General features: G+C 39.5%; 2 protein-coding genes across 3 annotated transcripts; one reads left to right on the top strand and one right to left on the bottom strand.

Moving 5' to 3' along the window:
• Positions 1 to 1,680: 1,680 nt before the first annotated feature.
• On the bottom strand, positions 1,681 to 14,693 carry tdrd5 (tudor domain containing 5). 2 transcript variants are annotated; one of them, XM_027290474.1, is made up of 18 exons: positions 14,377 to 14,693; positions 12,628 to 12,871; positions 12,319 to 12,530; positions 11,484 to 11,790; positions 11,136 to 11,281; positions 10,909 to 10,992; positions 10,684 to 10,740; positions 10,319 to 10,481; positions 9,663 to 9,853; positions 9,226 to 9,413; positions 8,494 to 8,703; positions 8,317 to 8,383; positions 7,619 to 7,819; positions 7,095 to 7,229; positions 5,287 to 5,352; positions 4,402 to 4,584; positions 4,143 to 4,308; positions 1,681 to 2,157 (listed from the first exon to the last, which is right to left on the bottom strand). In XM_027290474.1, exons 2-18 carry the CDS (start codon positions 12,869 to 12,871, stop codon positions 2,099 to 2,101), a joined length of 2,679 nt encoding a protein of 892 aa, XP_027146275.1. In that variant the 5' UTR covers positions 14,377 to 14,693; the 3' UTR covers positions 1,681 to 2,098. The 2 variants fall into 2 exon arrangements, with proteins under 2 accessions (XP_027146275.1, XP_019127894.2); XM_019272349.2 differs by lacking the exon at positions 14,377 to 14,693 and adding an exon at positions 14,112 to 14,223.
• nphs2 (NPHS2 stomatin family member, podocin) lies at positions 14,239 to 18,738 on the top strand. Its single transcript, XM_027290476.1, has 9 exons — positions 14,239 to 14,333; positions 15,938 to 16,321; positions 16,490 to 16,593; positions 16,794 to 16,866; positions 17,078 to 17,160; positions 17,401 to 17,660; positions 18,042 to 18,120; positions 18,472 to 18,549; positions 18,625 to 18,738. Exons 1-8 carry the CDS (start codon positions 14,312 to 14,314, stop codon positions 18,475 to 18,477), a joined length of 1,011 nt encoding a protein of 336 aa, XP_027146277.1. The 5' UTR covers positions 14,239 to 14,311; the 3' UTR covers positions 18,478 to 18,549; positions 18,625 to 18,738.
• The last annotated feature ends 321 nt before the right edge of the window (positions 18,739 to 19,059 follow it).

A 19,059-nucleotide genomic window follows, 5' to 3' on the forward strand; every position in this document is an offset into this window, starting at 1 on the left:
CAAATTAAAAAAGAGGGTCATATTGCAAAACAGACAGGTGTGTGGATATAAATGTAGGTCACAGTGTCATTGTATGCCTGTGTTGTAAACGCAGAAATTGCGCGTGTGTGTGTACAGTATGTAGGTTAATGTTCTTCACTGCGCTGCTGTATTAGTGAGAGGAGGAGCTATTCTCATCAGGAGCATTTTAAAAAGCTAATTGGCTGAGCCAGTAAAGGTCAGGAAGCCCAGCAGGATGCAGACTAATGATCCAGGACTCCTCATTCTGATTTAACCTTTACAAATCTGAGCACATTTTGGTAAGTGAGCTCTAGTTTCAAGGTCCAGCCTCTCCATCAGTTTCAGGATACATTACATTAGCATTTTTAGTCTAAATAACGAAAACACATTTTAGCTCAGTCAGCTCTGCTAATGTGCCTTGACTCTATGTAATGAGCGTCATTGAGTTTAGAGATGGTGTTTTGTTTTATTCATTGTTCCTGTGTGTTGATCTCGTCTCTTCAGTCATTCATATTCCCTCAGACACGATTTTAAGGTGCAGCTGTTCACATGCAGCCTCAGTGGAAGAGCCACATTATGCAAATCAAATGCAGGAAAACAGTTTTGTATAAATCAAAAGAGGTTTTAGTGACTCAGCAGGATAAAGCAAAATGTGAATTAATGGCCTGGCTGAAGGTCACATCGACCTTGTTAAGGAAAGTAGAGCCAGGAAAGAGGAAAGGCACTACAGCAGCAACAACACTGAACATTTTATAACTGAAAGAAGTGTTTTTAAAAGGTCAAAGGTCTATAAGTATACCAATTTCCAAGTGAAAGTGGAATACAAAGAGTATTCTAACTTCTGCATTGTGCAGTTCATTGCACATGGGTACAAATGTTTTATGGATAAAAAACTCAATACAAAGAGTAATGATTGACCTTGTTTACACTTTAAACTGTCCAGTCAAAGGTTTTGCAGATGTCTCTTATAATGTTACCCTCTATGTAAAATGCTGGTCCACAATTGATTTTACCTCTGCAGTATTGGGACAAAGTGGCAGCAAGTGACAGAGGTGTATCCAGATCTCCAAATACATCTATGACAATTTCACAGTACCAATGCCATGCATGGTGATGTTTGGCACATGTATTTTTACTATGCTCGCACATGTTAGCATGTTCACCATTAGCATGCTGCTAGCAGCTACAAAAAAGACAAAGTATGAAAACATTTTAAAATATACTTCATATATTATATGTATGAATGAGTATTAACAGAGAAGCATGTCATACGCTGCTCTTTTTCACTCCAAAAATAAACAATGGTGTTCCACACAGCATCCTCCCGTGTAAAACAACATCTCTGAGGTGATTTTCATTAGTCTAGTGTTGCTAATACTAGTGCATCCAACAGTACTTGTATTATATAAACAATGTATTTTATTTACATTTGTAATATTCAAGCTGTGATCATTTTCATGCACATTATTTAAAAAGGAGTGTTTAAATATTTCACGCTCTAAAGAATGAGGCAAAGAAAAACAACCTTTGTCTTCATGTAAAGCACTTTGTTTTAAAACTAAACACTCAATTCACAGGTGAAGAAGAAAAACACTGAACTACCAAGAAATTCAATTCACAGGTGAAGAAGAAAAACACTGAACTACCAAGAAATGCATGACACAACTTAAAATACTAAAATATTCTATCAAATAAGATTTATTTTCCAAAATAAAATTACATTTGTCATGACTCACGTTTCTGTAATGTTCATCATAAGAGCATTTGAAAATGTTTTAACCTTGTCAAGAACAGCAATAGTATGGAAACAAACCATATAACACATCACAGACTTGATGGCTTTGAAAATGTAAATAAATAAAAAATAAAATGCTTTACATGAACAAAACGATTTAAAAAAGAAAAGCCTTTTTTTTCTGATTCTCTGGAAAGTTCTACAATTACACTGATATCAATCTAACAAACAGAGTCTAACATACAATTGAACTAATTTACAATAGATTAAGATGACATGGAAATTAACTCAGAATAAAAATGTTTTCAGCACTAAGGAATAAACATTCCTATGTTGGTGTTTTGACTCAGTCAGCCAGCTGGCCTACCTGGTCCCAAACAGAGGAAACGGGATGCCAGAGTTTCGCAGATAGAGCGGCACACCTGGACAGCAGAATAAAAACACAATTAATAATCAATATAAAGACATTACTATGACTATGATTTGTCAACAGATGTGTGCAGATACAAGTGAACAGATACTGAATCACCATTGTAATCTGAGCAAATATGTAGCTTTTAGCAGTGGAGTTCCTCACTCGTGACTGAGAACACAGGTGTAAGCTCGGCTTCACAGTACCCTACCATCTTGTTGAATACATATTAAAAGACGTGAAGACGTCTGAAACTGTGCTGTATGAACAGTGATGTGTTCACTTAGTGATGTACATACTAAATGCATTCAAACCACTTAGCTTAGGAAAAAATGTAAATGAACTTCACAACCAGTGACTATAAATCTTTGAACTGAACTGATTTCCTTCTCTATCTACCATCAGTGTTGCATCAGTTATGCTACTAAGAACTGTTTGAAGATGAAGTCCTCTATAGCTTCTCCATCATTTAACACTATCCCCATAACACGTAATGGGCCATTTTATTAAATCCCAGGCTAAAAGTCTTGCAATGCTACTGTGAGCTGTGGACAGATGTGTGCTCTGGACCTGCAACCACACTTGATTGATGCACTTGAACATTACAGCAGTCAAGTAGAAGTTTTAACCACTGGAGGTCAGCAAAAGCTAAATAAGCTGGTATCAAGTTACTCCTAAAGCTTCCAGGCTTCTTCCAGATAGCAAAACAAACATGAGTATAAAATAAATAAATGAAACACTATTCAGCACAGTGTTTTTCTCAGGAGTAGCTCAACAATAAGCTAAGTACTGACCCTTTTGTATGTAATAAATATGCTGAGCAGACAAACTCTGCTGTCAGTGCATCAAGAGAGATACAAGAGAATCGCGACAAGTGCCGACTTTGCATTTGCCAGTGATTGTGAAGATTCTTTTTTTTTTTTTTATTTGAGTCAAATTTCTGCATTGTCAGGGTTTCTGAGGGAAGCCAGCATATGTCTCAGGGCATGCTGGGAGTCAAAATACAGAGAGGAGATGCAAGTGAGAAGGGGAAGAATTGCTATTTACCACAGGGAATATCGTCAGCACAGCAGATTGTCGGATTGGACTTTCTGCAGTCTGTAGTCACATGTGTTTTCAGAACACACACATACACCCAAACAGCATATCCTCTAATCTGTCATGTACCAATTTTAGTATCTATCTTGTATTTTTATCTGTATTTGTGCAGCTGTGTAAAGCACTTTGTAACGCTATAGTTCACAAAAAGCGATTTGTAGATAAATCTTGACCCACTTAGCTTTTTTCATTAACACAGTGTAAGTAGACGCACGGTGGAGCACTGGTGTACTGATATCAGGACAAATGCAATGCAATGAAAGCAGCTTGTTGGGTCAAATAGCTCTGGTAACAGGTCTAATTGAATCTGTGTCAGGTTCTCAGTGCAGGTACATCCACCATTGCAAGCAGCAGGATGGAAATCAATATGTCCTCTCTGTATCCACGGATACAGTCCAATTTCACTGAAGGCTTTTCTCTCTCTATGCGTACATGTGCAGGTTAATGAAGGTCATTGCATAATCCTATTAGAAAATTAGAGTGTGTGTGCAAGACAGCGGAGCCTTTGTGTGTATCATGACTTTGGTTCCACAGTGTTATCTTTCTACAATTTGGAGGAAAAGATAACTACTCTTAGAAATGATTAAAGCCCTTTGTGAAATCAAATGTTTATATTTTTCTAACACAACAAAGAATTTTGCTTAACTTGATCTATGATCTACTGATTGTAACACTGGCACAGAATTGTAATGCCACACAATTACAGAAACACAAATCAATAAAATAGCTGACATTCAACAACAATTTCAAATGAATTAAAGTGGCTTATCCATCTACATCAAAAAAGGCAACTTATTTGTTGCCGTTTCAGTTACTCACTTTGAATCTTAACACTTAAATCATGTGTACATTGTCCACTTCTCTCAAAAAGATACCTCAGTATGTGTGTATACATACCCTGGCCCAGGTCAGGGGTGAGGAGGCTCAGAGTCTTCAGAATTGGAGGAGCCCTGACCAGCGAGGGGGCAGCAACCTTGGGCAGGAGCTTCTCTTCTTCAGGTGTTGGATGGCAGGAGCTGGAAATAATGCTGGATGGAGCTGGTTTAGCCGTGCTCAGCAGCATCTGAGAACAGAGTAAAGTTTTTGTTTTTCTGTTGTTCATAAATGCACAGTGATTTTGTTTTCATGAAACAAAAAACAGCTGATGTCTTCTCACTTGAAGATCAGCTTTACAGTTTGCAGGGGGTGTCTTGGTCCAGATCAAATCTGGAGGGCTGAGAGGGCTTAAGGTGGGACTGGAGGAGTTGGTAAGAGATGACTTGTTGGTCAAGGCCCAGGCCATTTCACCACAGCTGAGGGTTTGTTCATTTATCAGAGCACTGGACATGGTGTTCTTACTCTGAAAAACACACAGCAATAAACACTTCAGGAGCTTCTGTTCACATATGTTTGTATCATAACTTTTTGTCCTCATTCAGTTGATGTACAGTGAAATTAGGTCTACATTATTATTATTAATATAACACAGCAATGATATGGAAATGTATGTAATTAATTAAAATATGCCACTATTTTTCTATCATTGTGTTGTGGTACTGTTATGTAAAGGAAGTTGGGCAAAGTAAGAATTTAATTTCTGCATAAAGCATGTGTTTTTACTGTGCATATGACAATAAATCTTAAATCACTATTATCATTATTCTCTACTGCAGGATAATGATTGAATAAAATATTGAAATATTAATGAAAAGCTTTTGATATTAAGCTTGGGTAAATTCATTGTTATATTTATAAAAACTGATGATTTAAATGATTATTTTATTTATTGATAAATCTAAATATTGGATTAATCAATTTTAAAAAAAGAGTGATTAGGTGCATCTCTACCATACAGCACCATCGCACGTATCATTTATTTACATCAGGTGCTCGCAGTGGGAAAAAGTTGCATGAATCAGCAATCTAAAACACAATACCCTGAGAGTTATATTCCAGAGCTAAGTTATGATAAACACTGATACAATAAAGTCAACAGAAACAAGACAATACTTGGAATGACAGCAGCGGTGATGTGAACAAAGCCAGCGTCAGGTGGTCATACCTGGTAGTGATGGCTAACCACACTGTCTTCAATACACTCCAGGCCAGGAAGCTCTTCCTCTTCAACCTGAGACACCAAGAAATGTCCGGTTTCCATTAGATTCATATTTAATGAACACATACTGTGCAATCACTGTGCTGTGTATTAAGTTATACTTACTGCATATTGATTCATTTGTTCATAAACCTACATACTTCATACAGTTGCACTGTGTGTTATATTGCACATTTGGTAATATAATATACTGTAAATGATTTCAGCGGGTGGCATTGCATAAATGAACATAAAAAGGCCTGTAACCTAGCCTACATAGAAGCTGTTCATTTATTGCAGCAGATTAATGATCATGTTACCTCAGATACTGTTCTAGCAGCTGCAGGGTTTCCTCTGATGGCAAATCAAAAATAAATGAATGCTTTCCTCCATTGCCATCACCAGAAAATATTTATTGCAAAGACCACACCATTGATGCTACATTTTAGATCTCAGTTTAACATTCAAATTGTGAAGATAAACAGGAGGAGAGATCCTGTGAGGATCTGTCAAACCCAGGTTCAGTCTTATCCATTAAATGTTCAAATCAAAGTAATTATTCAGAGCAGTATGATGCAATGTGCGGTTAAAAACTTCTTCATAGAAAAAGATGTGATGAATAATGTTAAAGAAAGAGCGCAGACTGACAGGTTTGAAATCGCCAGCTGGACCGACATTTTACATAGAGCATGGCGTTGCACTTTACATTTGAGATCAAGGATCTAATTTTAATATCAGCTCCATGGTGACGGGATCAATGTCTTATTTTAGAGAGGATTAAAGAACATACTGACACTCCACCTGGTCTGTGTAATCTTTCTGATTTCTAATTTCAGAACTAGTGACACACAGCTTCACTATCTTCATGAACAACATCTCTACAACTTGTAAATAAGACAGTTAGGAAAGCACAACTGTCTGAGCTGGATTATCTGCTTCAAGTCTTTGGGCTAAACACTCCCAAACATGATACAGCAGACAAGCATATTTCAGAATCAGTTTGAGAGTTCTTGTAACTGGGGGAATTGCTATTGTTGTTATTCATGAGGCTTGACTGTTGCCTTAGTTTGTTCCCTTTATCATTTCATCATTCTGCTGTTGTTGTTCAGTCCAACGTAAAAGTATACTTTTTATTTGTCTTTTTGCCAACTTTTAATCAATATGCAAATACACTTGACAAATAAATCTCTGGTGCTTTTCTAATGCAGTCACAGGCAGTGACACTGTAAAATCTCCTTTCCTGTATGTTCAGTTTAACAACCATCCACTCATTAACATAAGAAAGACACAATCTTGTAATCCAATATCCATTAAACAGCCCTAACCCTGATTGGCTGTCATCTTATTTATTGGCCAGCACGCAGCTGTGACCTTCCGAACAGTAGGACTATACATTAAGTAGCACTGAACAGCAACCCCCATTTCTGCAAGTGGATGAATGTGTTTGATGTGAGTGTGTACACTGACTACTGCGTGGTGTGGTGCTGCAGTGGGCCTGCAGCACTGACAGTATGGCTGGTAAGATAAGAGCTATGGACAGCTGAGAATAAAGGCTATACAGCAACATTAAAAAAATTGGGTGAGAAAGAGAAAGTGAGACAGGGAGGGAGAGAAGAGACAACTAGAGAGCACACACAGATAAGAAACAACTGCGACATAAAGCTGAAATTCTCCACAAACACCCAACCCAGTAACACAGTGTGGACACTAATGTTTCTTTGGCTGTACTGGAACCTGAAAGTTTAACTTCCTCTTTGCATGTGTGTTTGGAGTACCTTTGGTGAAACTGGCATGGCTTCTTCAAGCATGTTTTCTGGCTTGGGAGAAGAAGTGGTCTCCTCTTCTACCTCTGGCAGGTCAACTATTCCCTCCCCAAGGTAAAGACTCACTGGGCTGACATGGACACAAAGCTGAATAAAGACAGGAAGAATGCAAATTATTTAAATGTGGGTGCACGGAATAAGCATAAATAAATACATGTTCCTATCTAAAACTGGTCTGATACAAATGTATTTAAATATATATATTTAGCATTTTCAAACAGCTGCATACATCTAATTTATTTTTAATACTATCATTGTTGCATGTCCTAGTCCAGGTTAAAGCCTTTGTAAAATATGAACAAATACATACAGAGAATGATTGCCACAGACTGGTACCAGAACCAAAACCACTCTAATACTGACTTCAGTATTTTATTTATGCTATGACCACATTAACATTTGCTGCCAGCCAATTAAAAACTACTATTTATCATGTCCACGGTACAAATAAATTAGTTTGTGTGTATGTGGCTCACTGCTGCACTGGCTGCAGGGCTGCAGGCCATCCCGTGGCCCTGGCTCAGCAGGACAGCGTGTATGTAGATGTCGTTATCAGTGTGTGTGTCACACAGGTAGAGCTGCAGCACATCTCCAATGTAACAATCCAAAGCGCCCACCAGGGAGCGATCAGAGCACAGCTTCTGGAAAGAAGCCGTCGCCTCAGGAGTCCAGCTACCCTGCAAGAGGATGACCACAACACTCTTAAAACAAAAAACACAACGGTACCCGAATATTTCATAACACAATCATCTTGGCGATTTTTATTTAATTGCATACAGTATGCAAAAGCAAGAATGTGAGCAGCTGCAAGTAGCAAGATGAAAGTACAAAACTCTTTCAGTACTTATTTGTTTAAAAATATAGTACTCCACTATTGTTTGGTGCTTTTATTAATCCTGAAGGGGACAGCTGGCCAGGAAGAAAGAAAAATAATCCAATACTGATGTTGGTGAGTTTTACAAGCCAAAGACAAATATACAATATATACTACATGAACAATCAGTCAAATAATGACGCATGAAGGAACATAACATTCAAAAAAGTCTACGGTACTAAAACAAGATGGATGCCAGACACAGCTCACCACTGTGATATTAACAAGAAGATTGTGCAGACCTTAGCAGGATTTGCCATGCAACTGTGAATATATCATCAGATATGCCATCGGACTCACAGAGGTAGGTTTAATTCCAGCAAGTGATGAAGGAACAGCTTGTGCAGGAAGAATCGAATAACACAACCTGAGAAACAGAGAGATATGTTGTAGAGAGCCTTGCAGATCACAGACACTGATCGTATCAATAGTGTTAGTTGTACTGTTTAACTGTTCAAATGTTTGAGATGCCCGTACTTGAGGAACTTGAGGTTGGCACTCAGTACAACAGTCAAATCACCAAAGTCGACGTAATACACCTCGACCTGAGTGGGGCTGACGATCTGATGGATCACCACTCGATAGAACCACATTCCTTTGGGTGACACGCAACAGACCTGACCCCGCCGGACAAACCGCTCAGGGAGGCGGTATCGCTCTGACACCTCAGGAACGGTGTAACATCGTCTAGGGGAGGTAAGAGGAGAGGAAAAGAAACAAATAGGAACAACCGGATGTTATTGCTCATAGAGAAGCTACAAGAAGCTCTCATTTTAAGTTGATGACATAGTTGGATTTTTGTAAAAACAATGTTTCTATTAAACATCAAACAGTTCTACCTCACATTACTGTGTTTGGTTTTATGGTTTCTTTCAGACAATTAAGACAATGATCTGGCCTTTTCTTTTCACTACTGCAGACTGAATAACAGTTGTGTTAGGTGTTAGGTGAGTGTTGGGTGCCTCATCCAATTTCTTTTCTTATCTTTTTACTTAAAAAAATCTCAAATTTTCAGAGAAACATTTAGGGAAATACATTTCAAAGATCATCGACAAGCTCATCGACAAAGTATATTTTGCTTCATTGTGTGCCAGGCTTGATGAAATGGTAAATACGGAGGCAAATTATGCATTTTATTACTGATTACACTGCAATGTAGCTGGCACAATGGGTACAGGAAGCGTTAGTACATTATCTTATGTCCACCACCTCATCTCTATCATCATGTCCTCCAGAGCTCGGGCCCCCTCACACTCGCTGAAGCGGATGTGGAAATTTTCGGGCGACTCCACATGTTCCACCAGGACTTCTACCAGCTCTCGAGCACTATGGCGCGTTGGCTTTTGGAGACGTTGACTTTGCAGGGCATCTAGGGGTACCGTAGGGCTGCAAGGCATCTGAGCGACAGGGCAGATTTCAGACGTACAAGCGGACACATGAAAAGCAAATTGAGAGAGGTGAGCGGTATGTAGCAGTGTTACTCTATATTATTATTCTTTAGCACTTCTAACAACTATTGGCAGGTTTCAGGGTTGATAAAGGTACACAGATAACGGCACTGACATCTGCTTATTCTAGTCTCTCGCTTAAAGACTGTCCTTCAATCCAAGTAAAGTGTTAACATGAAAGAAAAGATGTTGACGAACCAATTTGGTGTTGGAATTGTCACCGGCCTCGAGCTCAGTTTTTTCTCCTTTTTTCTCTTTCTCGTCATATTCTCCGAGATCACCAACGTCTCCTTCCAGTTCACCTTCCCAAGGAGACTCTCCATAATTTAAGTGGTAGCTCTGAAATGGCTGCTTCACACTGTTATCAAAACTCTCAGGCTCCTTTGAGCCTACAAAGTAGAAAAAAGAAAGAAAGAAAGTTTTTGCTTGGTTGCTTTCTTTTGTGATATCTTGCACACTGCCATTAATTACAATCTATCACTGATTAGAAGATTTATTGATTGCAGAAACAAAGCCAGACTGGTGCCCTTGTGAGAAATTGGCAGCAGATAAACAACTCTAGGAGGAGAAAGGGGGATACTTAAATCTCAAGAGCACCTTCATACCCATATAATTTATATTTACAACATTAACCAGTGATAGTACAGAGTAAAACATTATATTAACTATCAATGTCCAATGTCCATTTTCCACAATTTTTCAACCAATTAAGTCTGATGATGCTAATAAAAAAAACATTTTCACAGTAATATAGTTCCAGTATAGATTTTGTATATAAAAACAATGAAATACCTGCCATTGAAGTAACTGGGGTGATATCAACAGTTGGTATTTAAACATATGCACTTACACACCTGATTGTGTAATGTCACTGTCCTGTACATCCGTGACTATCCAGTGCAGTCCATTGTCACGCCCTGCAGGTTCCAGGTGGAAGGTGTCACTCATGGCACTGACCAGTTCAGTGACGCTGACAAAACCAGTCTGTAGCAGCGGCAAGTCCTCACCGAAAAGCCTCTGAGGAGCAACAAAAAAAAGAAAACGTGAGTGGAGCTACTTTCTAGATCATTAAGGTACTCAAAAAAAGCAATGTGAATGTTTTTTTGTATTTAGCTGATCAGGAGAGACTTAATCCAGTTCTTAAGCTCCCAGCCCTGTGACTAATTTGTCTTAAATGCTTGTGTGATGCTGTGAACAGAAGCACTGCATTTTCTTTTACCTTGTACTCAGCAGGCAGATCATGAACTGATAATCCCCCACTGGTCTTTCCTACAACCTGCAGAAAGTCATGAACACATGAAGGCTTTCATTACAAGATTTGTAACCATGTGTTTTCATTATCTTCTGTACCAAAATCATTCTTGCCATGAAAGCAAATCGTATTACAAGCTTGTAGCCACTAGTGACACTAAGACATCTGTTTAGAACAAGCAGGAAGTTCAACCTTTCGTAGCTTGTCCTTCAGCTCCTGACTTATAGTGCCAGCAACTCCATTCTCCACGATTTGCTGGCGAAGCTCCTCTTCCAGCTTCCAGTATGCAGAGTTTGAGTAGAAGGAACAAAGACCATTATATTTAAGGTGAATAATTTTAAACAAAGTCTCTTTGGCCTCATTTTACATTATCATGTAAGTGCAGGTCCTACATTTTTTTGTTTTAAATGAGAACAAACCTTGAGGAAACGTTTCTGAAAGAAGTGACCATCCTGGCAGAGCTCTAGGTCCACTTCCTGGTTCTTCTCAGCCATCTTTGGCTTGTTACTGACATCCGTTGACTCTTTAGGGACAGGGCCCAAGGCAGACAAAGGACTCCCTTGGACTTCAGTTGACCACAAAGATATTTCAAAAATTAACAGTTATCCAATCTCAAAAAAGCAGAGTGGATATGCAACCAAAAGACAACATTGGATATTGATTGCTTTTTGAAACACACTGTAGGAAGATGTTCAAAATGTGAAATGTGGAATGTGTGCATCAAGTGTCTCCACAAACTGATGGCTACCACCTCCTTAATAACACACCTGGCGATATTGTTGGTGTTTCAGCTCTGATGCCTGGCCCTTTGGAAGCTGACTTGTCATTGGTATGCAACGCTGACTTTATTGGTCCAGTCCTCCTTGGTGGACTAAAAGGCCTTAACAGCGGCCTGGGCAGCATATGTTCCCTCAGAGTCAAAACTGAGCCAAGCCTGCCCTGCTGGATCAGGACCAGGTCCGCTGCTGCCTCCAGCATCTCTCCAGTGGAGTAGAAGCCGTAGTTTTGGACATGCAGCGGACGGCCAAAGCAGCGCAGGAATGAGGTCTCCAAGTCTGATAACCGGAGTGGACCCTGGGAAAGCAGCTGTATCATTACTTGAAACAAGACAACATTTTGTAGTAACAGATCATGACGCATGATTTTGTTAGATAAACAAACAAATGAAAAACCCATACAGAACAGTCAGTCAGGCCTATATGATAGTTCTGTGATTTAGCAAACAAGTTTTTGAAGAGTGCATTGCAAAAAAACAAAACAATAATTCTTTAAAACACTGATTTGCCATTTTGATTTGTCCCATTTCAAGGGGAAGGAGGACTGGCTTAGATCGTAAGGTTCTGGCCCAAACAGTCCACCTTATTATGGGAGGATACACACGCTTAGTGCAGTGACGACAACTGCATGACTGCTATACCATCATGTAATCATGGGATGCCTACTGCATTGTCAAGCTTATTACCATCACCATGAATTACTTTGTGGGGTCAAACTGATGTTATTCCATTGCAATGTGTGTGAGATCTGTCACATACACGCCATACTCTGCCTCTGATTTTGGTGAGAAACAATGAATGTTAAAATAACTGTTTCAGGATATACCTTGGAGAGCAGTGTGCGGAGCTGTGTCCTCAGCTGGGCAGGGAGAGCTGGAGGAGCACGACCTCTTCTGGGAAGGACCACAGAGGGGTACCGGTAACTGTAGCGGGGTGAGAAGTAGCTGACACCTCCCCTCCTGACCTTCTTGTCTGTCTTAGACGTGCGCTGATCAGCCACCAGCTCCTCTACCGTTTGTGTGGACTCTGTGCCAACAGCTATGACGACGGACATATAAAGGTGAGACATGAAAAAAAATGACTGAAAAAGTATTAAAATACGAATACATGCTCAAATAATCAAAAGGGACTTTACCCTTTAAGAATAAGCTGCCATCTGGCCTGAAGTTAAGTGACACCACATCAGGCATCTCCTTCACCATATCCATGATGTTTCTGAAGCCCAAGAGTTTCAGGGGCATGCGATACCCCAACATGGCAACATAGTCTCGCATGAGCTGCTCAGGCTCCAAGCCCATCTTAGATGAAATGAGCAAGGAACGAACATCCTTCTTCAGCTTTGCCAAAACTTCTTCCTGGTTCATCTTGCCTGCTGACATCTGGAGTGCACAGCAAAAAGACAGATGGAGCAAAACATACAGTACATCCTAAACCCAACCATGTGGTTTTTAACACCAGTGAAGACACAAGAGCATATCCATAACGTTTAAAATAACGTTACAAATACTGGAGTATTTACTGCCATGACTCAGCCAAAAATATTATTTTTAACACACAGTCAAATTTGGGTTCGTCTTTTTAAAATCATCCTTAATGGATAAAAATGGCTGGCAATTGAGATTATGACGTCAAATTGGCCATTTGAAATCATTAAACTTGCACCATGCATGCACTTTGATTGGTGAACACAACACTTGCGTCAGCGTTCATGCTTTCATACTTTATACAAAAAAAACATGCAATGTTTTCCACACAATGTGACCAGTTTTAGCTTATATCGGCTGTAAATTTGACATGGTAAGATTATAAATGGCTTTAAGCTCCTTTGGAGAGAGGACTGCAAATGTATTTTGAACATATGATGACACATGTGAACGTCCATTTAGCCCGCAGACATATGTACACAGACTTGTACATGCATAAAGAAGTCATCATTCTAAGACTACGCTCTTATTCGTCAAGAGGGTTTGCTCATGAAACTGTTGAACCCGCTTCTTTATGAGACAGCATTATATTTATGTTTTTATTTATTGATCTTTTTTTTTTTTATCTGCTCTATACAGTTTCTAAAATGTGTTTTGGATTTGTGAAATTTGAAGTACTGTACTGAAGGACTGTAATAATCCAAAACGCCAACATGCAGTGACTGGCTGTAGCCAGAGAGATACAGGAAGATGCTATTTTATATTTTGAAGAATTGTTTTGAGGTTTGTTTTTAAATTATTGTTTGCATTGCATTCCTCAATGGCCAAGTCAGAGGCGTCAGTGTAAAAAAGTTATTTATCAGACAGATTTCTATGAATGAACAAATGTTAAAAAACAAAAACAGGCAGGCACTATTACATACTAATGTATATATCGTTACTTTTCTGTTGCTATTTAACTGAGTTTTGTTGCAAAACGTTAAAACGTGGCTGCCAAGGCACTATAGGTGTGGTTTATTGTGACTGACAGTAGTTAGATCAGTCCGGGGGAACAGAAACACTAAACCCTCTCTCCTCATTTGTTATCACGACGGCCGTGTGATAAACTTGCATCATTTTGGAGTTACTGCTGGAATAAAATAAAGCTCTGAGGTTCAAGAAAGCAGAAGTAAAAAAAAACATCACGGTCACTTACATTACAGGGTCGATAAACCGTCTCACGGTAACACACATGCACCGTGAACAGAACCGAAAACAAGCCAGTGAACGCTACTTAGCTCCGGACAGACACATGGCCGCCAAGCGCACCTGACTGAGCTCTGAATTAGCAAGACTTCAGCTAGCCTCCACCTTACAGAAACTTTCCAGTTTTATGCAAACTAACCGTGTCTTCACATGCAGACACGAAGCAAAATAGGTTTGTCTAAGTAAAACTTGCTTCAAAAGTATCGTGAACGTACCGTTTACCTAAGTCTTCAGTATCTTAGCCGCATCCTCCCACGATGTCTGAACTTTCTCAAGCTCCACTCGTCTTCGTCTGCTGCTAGCACACCACCGGACACATTGGTGCAAAGCAGCGCGGCAGCAAGAAAAAACAAAAAACTGCAAAATACAACGAAAATTCAACAAAGCCTCAAATACAGCTTTAGATAAATAAATACACAAAGCAGTTTCTTTCAGTTAGCTGCTAAATTTCGACTCGGTAACGTTACCGTAGCAGCACCGTGAACATAGATCGTTAATTACAGAAGATGACCAACTGTTCAAAGTTCAGCTCAGGAAAAACCAGCATGAGTATCACAATCAGAGCACTATAAACAAATGGCGTTTTAATGTTTTCATGATACAGAAATATAAATTCAGAATTGTGCAGTTATTGTGGTTTCGTTAATATTATAAACCTAGATTTACATAAAACAGTACAATCCTTCTTAAGGCATTCTTTGGTTATGTTTTCAAGTGAAATTATAAATGGGAATAAAAAGAGGAATGTGGCGGAAAATTATTTCAACTTTATGGGCAACACTGTGTCTTGTTCCCCAGAGCATCTGATGTCCATTAACCACAAGTAACTTGTCCCCCAGTTAAGTCAGGGATTACAGTTAATCAGGTCTTAATCAGAGTGCCTGGCTTTGCACACAACTGTGAGATTTTCATAGCAGAGGAGCATGTGAGCCACATCATTAATTTTCACTTTAATTAAAGCTACATTAGGGAGGATACTGTCATTGTTTTCCTGTAAAACCAGAGAAAGACTACATCAGCTCTTTGGAAAGGAGAGGCCTGAGTCTGCACATTCCCACTGAAGACACACTCCCACCAATAAGCTTTTCCATATGGGACTGGTTTTACCAGGAAAGAAACACAATATAAAGAAATGGACCCAGATTAAAAGATTTAGGGATATAAAGGTTTTCATGCAATATGTCTGCATGTTATATATTTTATATGACATGCACTCAAATATCATGTTCTATGCATCATTTATGGCACAAAGAGTGGCACGTGCCTCTGTGAACTTTCCAAAAGCATTGATGTCAGATTTTAGTGGGACATGTATCTACTGTAGTTGGTATTCTACCATGTTGTCTGCCAAATGTGAGACTGGTTTGACTCAAAGACTGTTAAAATCTCGTCATTACTCTTGTAGGATGAATGTTAGGATGAGAGTTTGAGAGAAATTTTAAGGTTTCAGTGACAGAATCTAGTTTCCAAGTTGTAACAACTAAAAGGAGAAACAAAAACTTGATACTGGCACAATTCTTTAGACTTTATACTTATATCAGTTTCCTAATTTGACAACAGATATTGAATGTCATACTTACAAAGGTTTACTTATGTGAGATTATTAAAAACAGAGAGGGCGGTAAGTGGCACTCCCACTACTGTCCTACTCCCACAGTCCAGCAGTGTTCTGTCTGATTACCACAATAGGTGTCAACAGTTACAGACTTCCAGCCAGAGGAAGCAACTCAGTAGAAGTCACACATTTTCTCCTTCTTCCCTGCTTTTACCCAAAAGGAAAACCCTCCACCAACCTATACAGCAGAAACATTCCAACAGCCATCACTCCTGGAATGGAATATGGTATGGAAAAGTCCTCCAGTGTCCATCGCGGCTACTCTCCAAGATCCAGAATGACACCCAGGAAGGAGAGGGAGAGGAAAGCTGTGGTGCCTCCCAGAAGTCACAGACAAAGGCAATCTAAGACAAGCCGGATCCCAGAAACAGCATTAGTGAGGAAAGAGAGGCTACAGAAGGAGAAGCCAGAGACAAATGAGGTGACAGTGGGGCAGGAGGCAGAAATGAAGGTGAACTCCACTGTGGTGGATATAGACAGCGTGAGAGACGATGAGGTCAAGGAGGAAAACCTGGGACTTCTAGAAGCAGCAGAGCATGAGGATGGTAAGTGGAAGCCTGAAGTAAAACCTGGTACATATGCAGTTGGGTAAAATTATATGGGTATATTCTGGAAAACAAATGACAAATAAAGAAAAATGACAGATAAATGGTCACTATTATTTGAGTATCTTGGTTGAATTGCTTCATATTAAGCACTGTGGATCTCTGCAGGTCTGAAACGCAAGAACCTGGGAGTGTTTGAGTGGCTGCTGATGGTCTTTGTCTTGGCTCTGGTTCTTCTCTTCCTCCCTCTTTCCATCTGGTTCTGTGTCAAAGTATGAACCAAACACTACAATAATATACTTGTACTAAAGTCTACAGCTAGCACAACAAAAATATGTTAGTGTACTCATTCTTTCTGCTTACCCTGCATGTTATTGCATAAAATAATTATATAAAAGTAGATCTACTTGTGTTGGAGACTATTACTATCTATTTATACAGACTAACTGATGTACGTCATTTTGATTTACAGGTAGTGAGGGAGCATGAAAGAGCTGTGATCTTCAGACTGGGTCACCTACTGCGTGGAAGACCCAGAGGACCAGGTTGTTACCGTTTACTGTAATCTTTTATGCTGTTAGCTGTGATTTAAAAAAAATATATTTTATTTACATCATGGATGTGCTGAAACAGCTGACTTGCCACTTTCTGAGGATGTGCCAGTATTTGAATTACTGAGGGTTTTGGTTGGCTGGTGACTGAAGACTGAAAAAGAAATCTGTTCTTAGATCAAAACCTTCTCCATCTTTTCTCCAGGACTTCTCTTCCACCTCCCACTCCTTGATGTGTGTCACAAGGTTGACATCCGTCTGAAAATGCTGAAGGTTCCTCTTCACACGGTACAGAACAATAAGCAAAGACACATACAACATGCTGACATTTAGGTCCACATGTAAAAGTGTTTACTGTATTTGTCACTGACTGTTCTTCAAAAGCCACTTTCACTATAGTACCTTTTACAGATGTTTACATTAAAGTAGGACATAATGTCCCCCCATTGAACTAAATCACCATACAGTGACAGGAGACTGATTATATTAGACTACTGACTGATATTTTCCTCATATGATCGTCTCCAGGTGGTGACAAAGGACCTGGTGAGGCCGGAGCTGAGTGCAGTGTGTTTTTACCAGATCGAGAATGTGGCTTTGTGCAGCACAGCTCTGTCCAGTCTGACCACAGTGCTGCAGACTCTGGTCCAGACAGTGGTCAGAGACATTCTCGCCCAACACACATTCAGCCACATCCTGCTGCACAGGAGGAAGATCGGACAAAAGATACAAACAGCTGTCGACTCTGTTGCTTGCCACTGGGGCATCAGGGTGGAGAGAGCAGATATGTAAGACTTGTTGTAATAACTTTCTTCAGCTGCATCTATTTAAATTTGTGACACATTACATTCTGTGTCAACAATGCATTCTGGTCTACCTTGTACGAATGATTGTTGAACACTAGTGCGAAACAGTAGCTACAGGTAGAAGCAAAACTTGATATTAACAGCTGATGTTTTAAACTGCTAAAGAGGATCTAAATCATTATTAAGAATTTGTACAATACACAGGGGTGGCAGTGCTTCTGAAAAATGTACCACTTTCTATGTGCAAAGGATTTTTCCTCTGCATGGAGTGATCTTTTCAAATAAACAGCAAAGAGGAATGCAGAGATTTGTTGTGCACTGTGATCTTCCTGCTCATCAGGGTAGTGTTTGATTTTCTGTCAGAGACGAGCTCAATTTTCCTGTGGAGTTACAGCAGAGTCTGGCTGCAGAGGCCGAGGCCAAGAGACAACACCAGGTCAGAGTGAGTAACTATATCAGCTTTTTATAATCATATGTTTATTGTTTTATAGTTTAATGCTTGTTTTTGAATATTTAGGATTATTCTTTTTGTCAAATATGGAATCAAAGTAAAGATTCTGCTCTGTATTGAACTGTATTACTGTCATCATTTGTTAAACTTTAAGAAGATTATGAGAAAAAGGAATAAGTTGTACTTTAAGTAAAGCCTTTATGTCTATAATTAGAACATGCCTAATCTTATTTGTATTGTAGTATTAGTGTACAGTGAAAGACAGTAACTGGCTGCAAAGACTGTCTGTGGCTAATCTCTGTTCCAATGAATTTAACACTCAACTGTACGATTGTTTTCCAGCCTTGAGAGCATAACCTTGGTTTATCCTGCAAAACAAGTGTTCTTTAGCCCCCCGCCAACTGAAGTGTACCCTTGCCAGTGAGCTTGTTTCTGCATTCTCAGCAGTATTTGTAAAGCAAACGTGTTTCAAACAGCAGTCCTTCTCACCTCCAGGCAAAAGCAACAGAAGGGGAGAGAGATGCCTGGGAGGGTTTCAGGGCTTCCCTCCGTCTCCTCCATCCTGCCCTGGTCCTTCCACTTCCCCCAGATCTCCTTAATACAACCCCTGACACCTCATCCCTACCACCCCCTCCTCCCCCTGCTGTGGAAGAAGAGGGAGGAAAGACAGAGGGAGATACAGAAACAGACTCACCAATGATGTGACAGACTATTCATTATGAAATGAATTGTTATTATTGTTGGCTACTGAGAGATGTAAAAGAAAGTAACCTTCAATCCAAATGACTGTTTTTGTTTGAGAATCATTTTAAATATAGTTGTAGTTATAGCTAAAATATAGTAATATAGCAAGCGTAGTATAGTATAGTACAGTATAGAGTTCAGAACAAATGTTTCCTGCTTTGGATTTTGAGCTATTTACACCGGTGG

Source organism: Larimichthys crocea, chromosome XVII, assembly GCF_000972845.2.
Source record: "Larimichthys crocea isolate SSNF chromosome XVII, L_crocea_2.0, whole genome shotgun sequence".
In the NCBI taxonomy this organism is placed as follows: domain Eukaryota; kingdom Metazoa; phylum Chordata; class Actinopteri; family Sciaenidae; genus Larimichthys; species Larimichthys crocea.

Excerpts from the sequence above, each read along its gene's own strand:
- nphs2 (XM_027290476.1), top strand. The coding sequence starts at position 14,312 with ATGCAGACACGAAGCAAAATAG. Across the intron at positions 16,322-16,489 it reads AGCAGCAGAGCATGAGGATG|GTCTGAAACGCAAGAACCTG; the intron begins GTAAGTGGAAGC and ends GGATCTCTGCAG. Across the intron at positions 17,661-18,041 it reads AGGGTGGAGAGAGCAGATAT|AGACGAGCTCAATTTTCCTG; the intron begins GTAAGACTTGTT and ends ATTTTCTGTCAG.
- tdrd5 (XM_027290474.1), bottom strand. The coding sequence starts at position 12,871 with ATGTCAGCAGGCAAGATGAACCAGGAAGAAGTTTTGGCAAAGCTGAAG. Across the intron at positions 11,791-12,318 it reads TCCGCACACTGCTCTCCAAG|GGTCCACTCCGGTTATCAGA; the intron begins GTATATCCTGAA and ends CTGCTTTCCCAG. Across the intron at positions 9,854-10,318 it reads CAGTGACATTACACAATCAG|GCTCAAAGGAGCCTGAGAGT; the intron begins GTGTGTAAGTGC and ends TCTACTTTGTAG.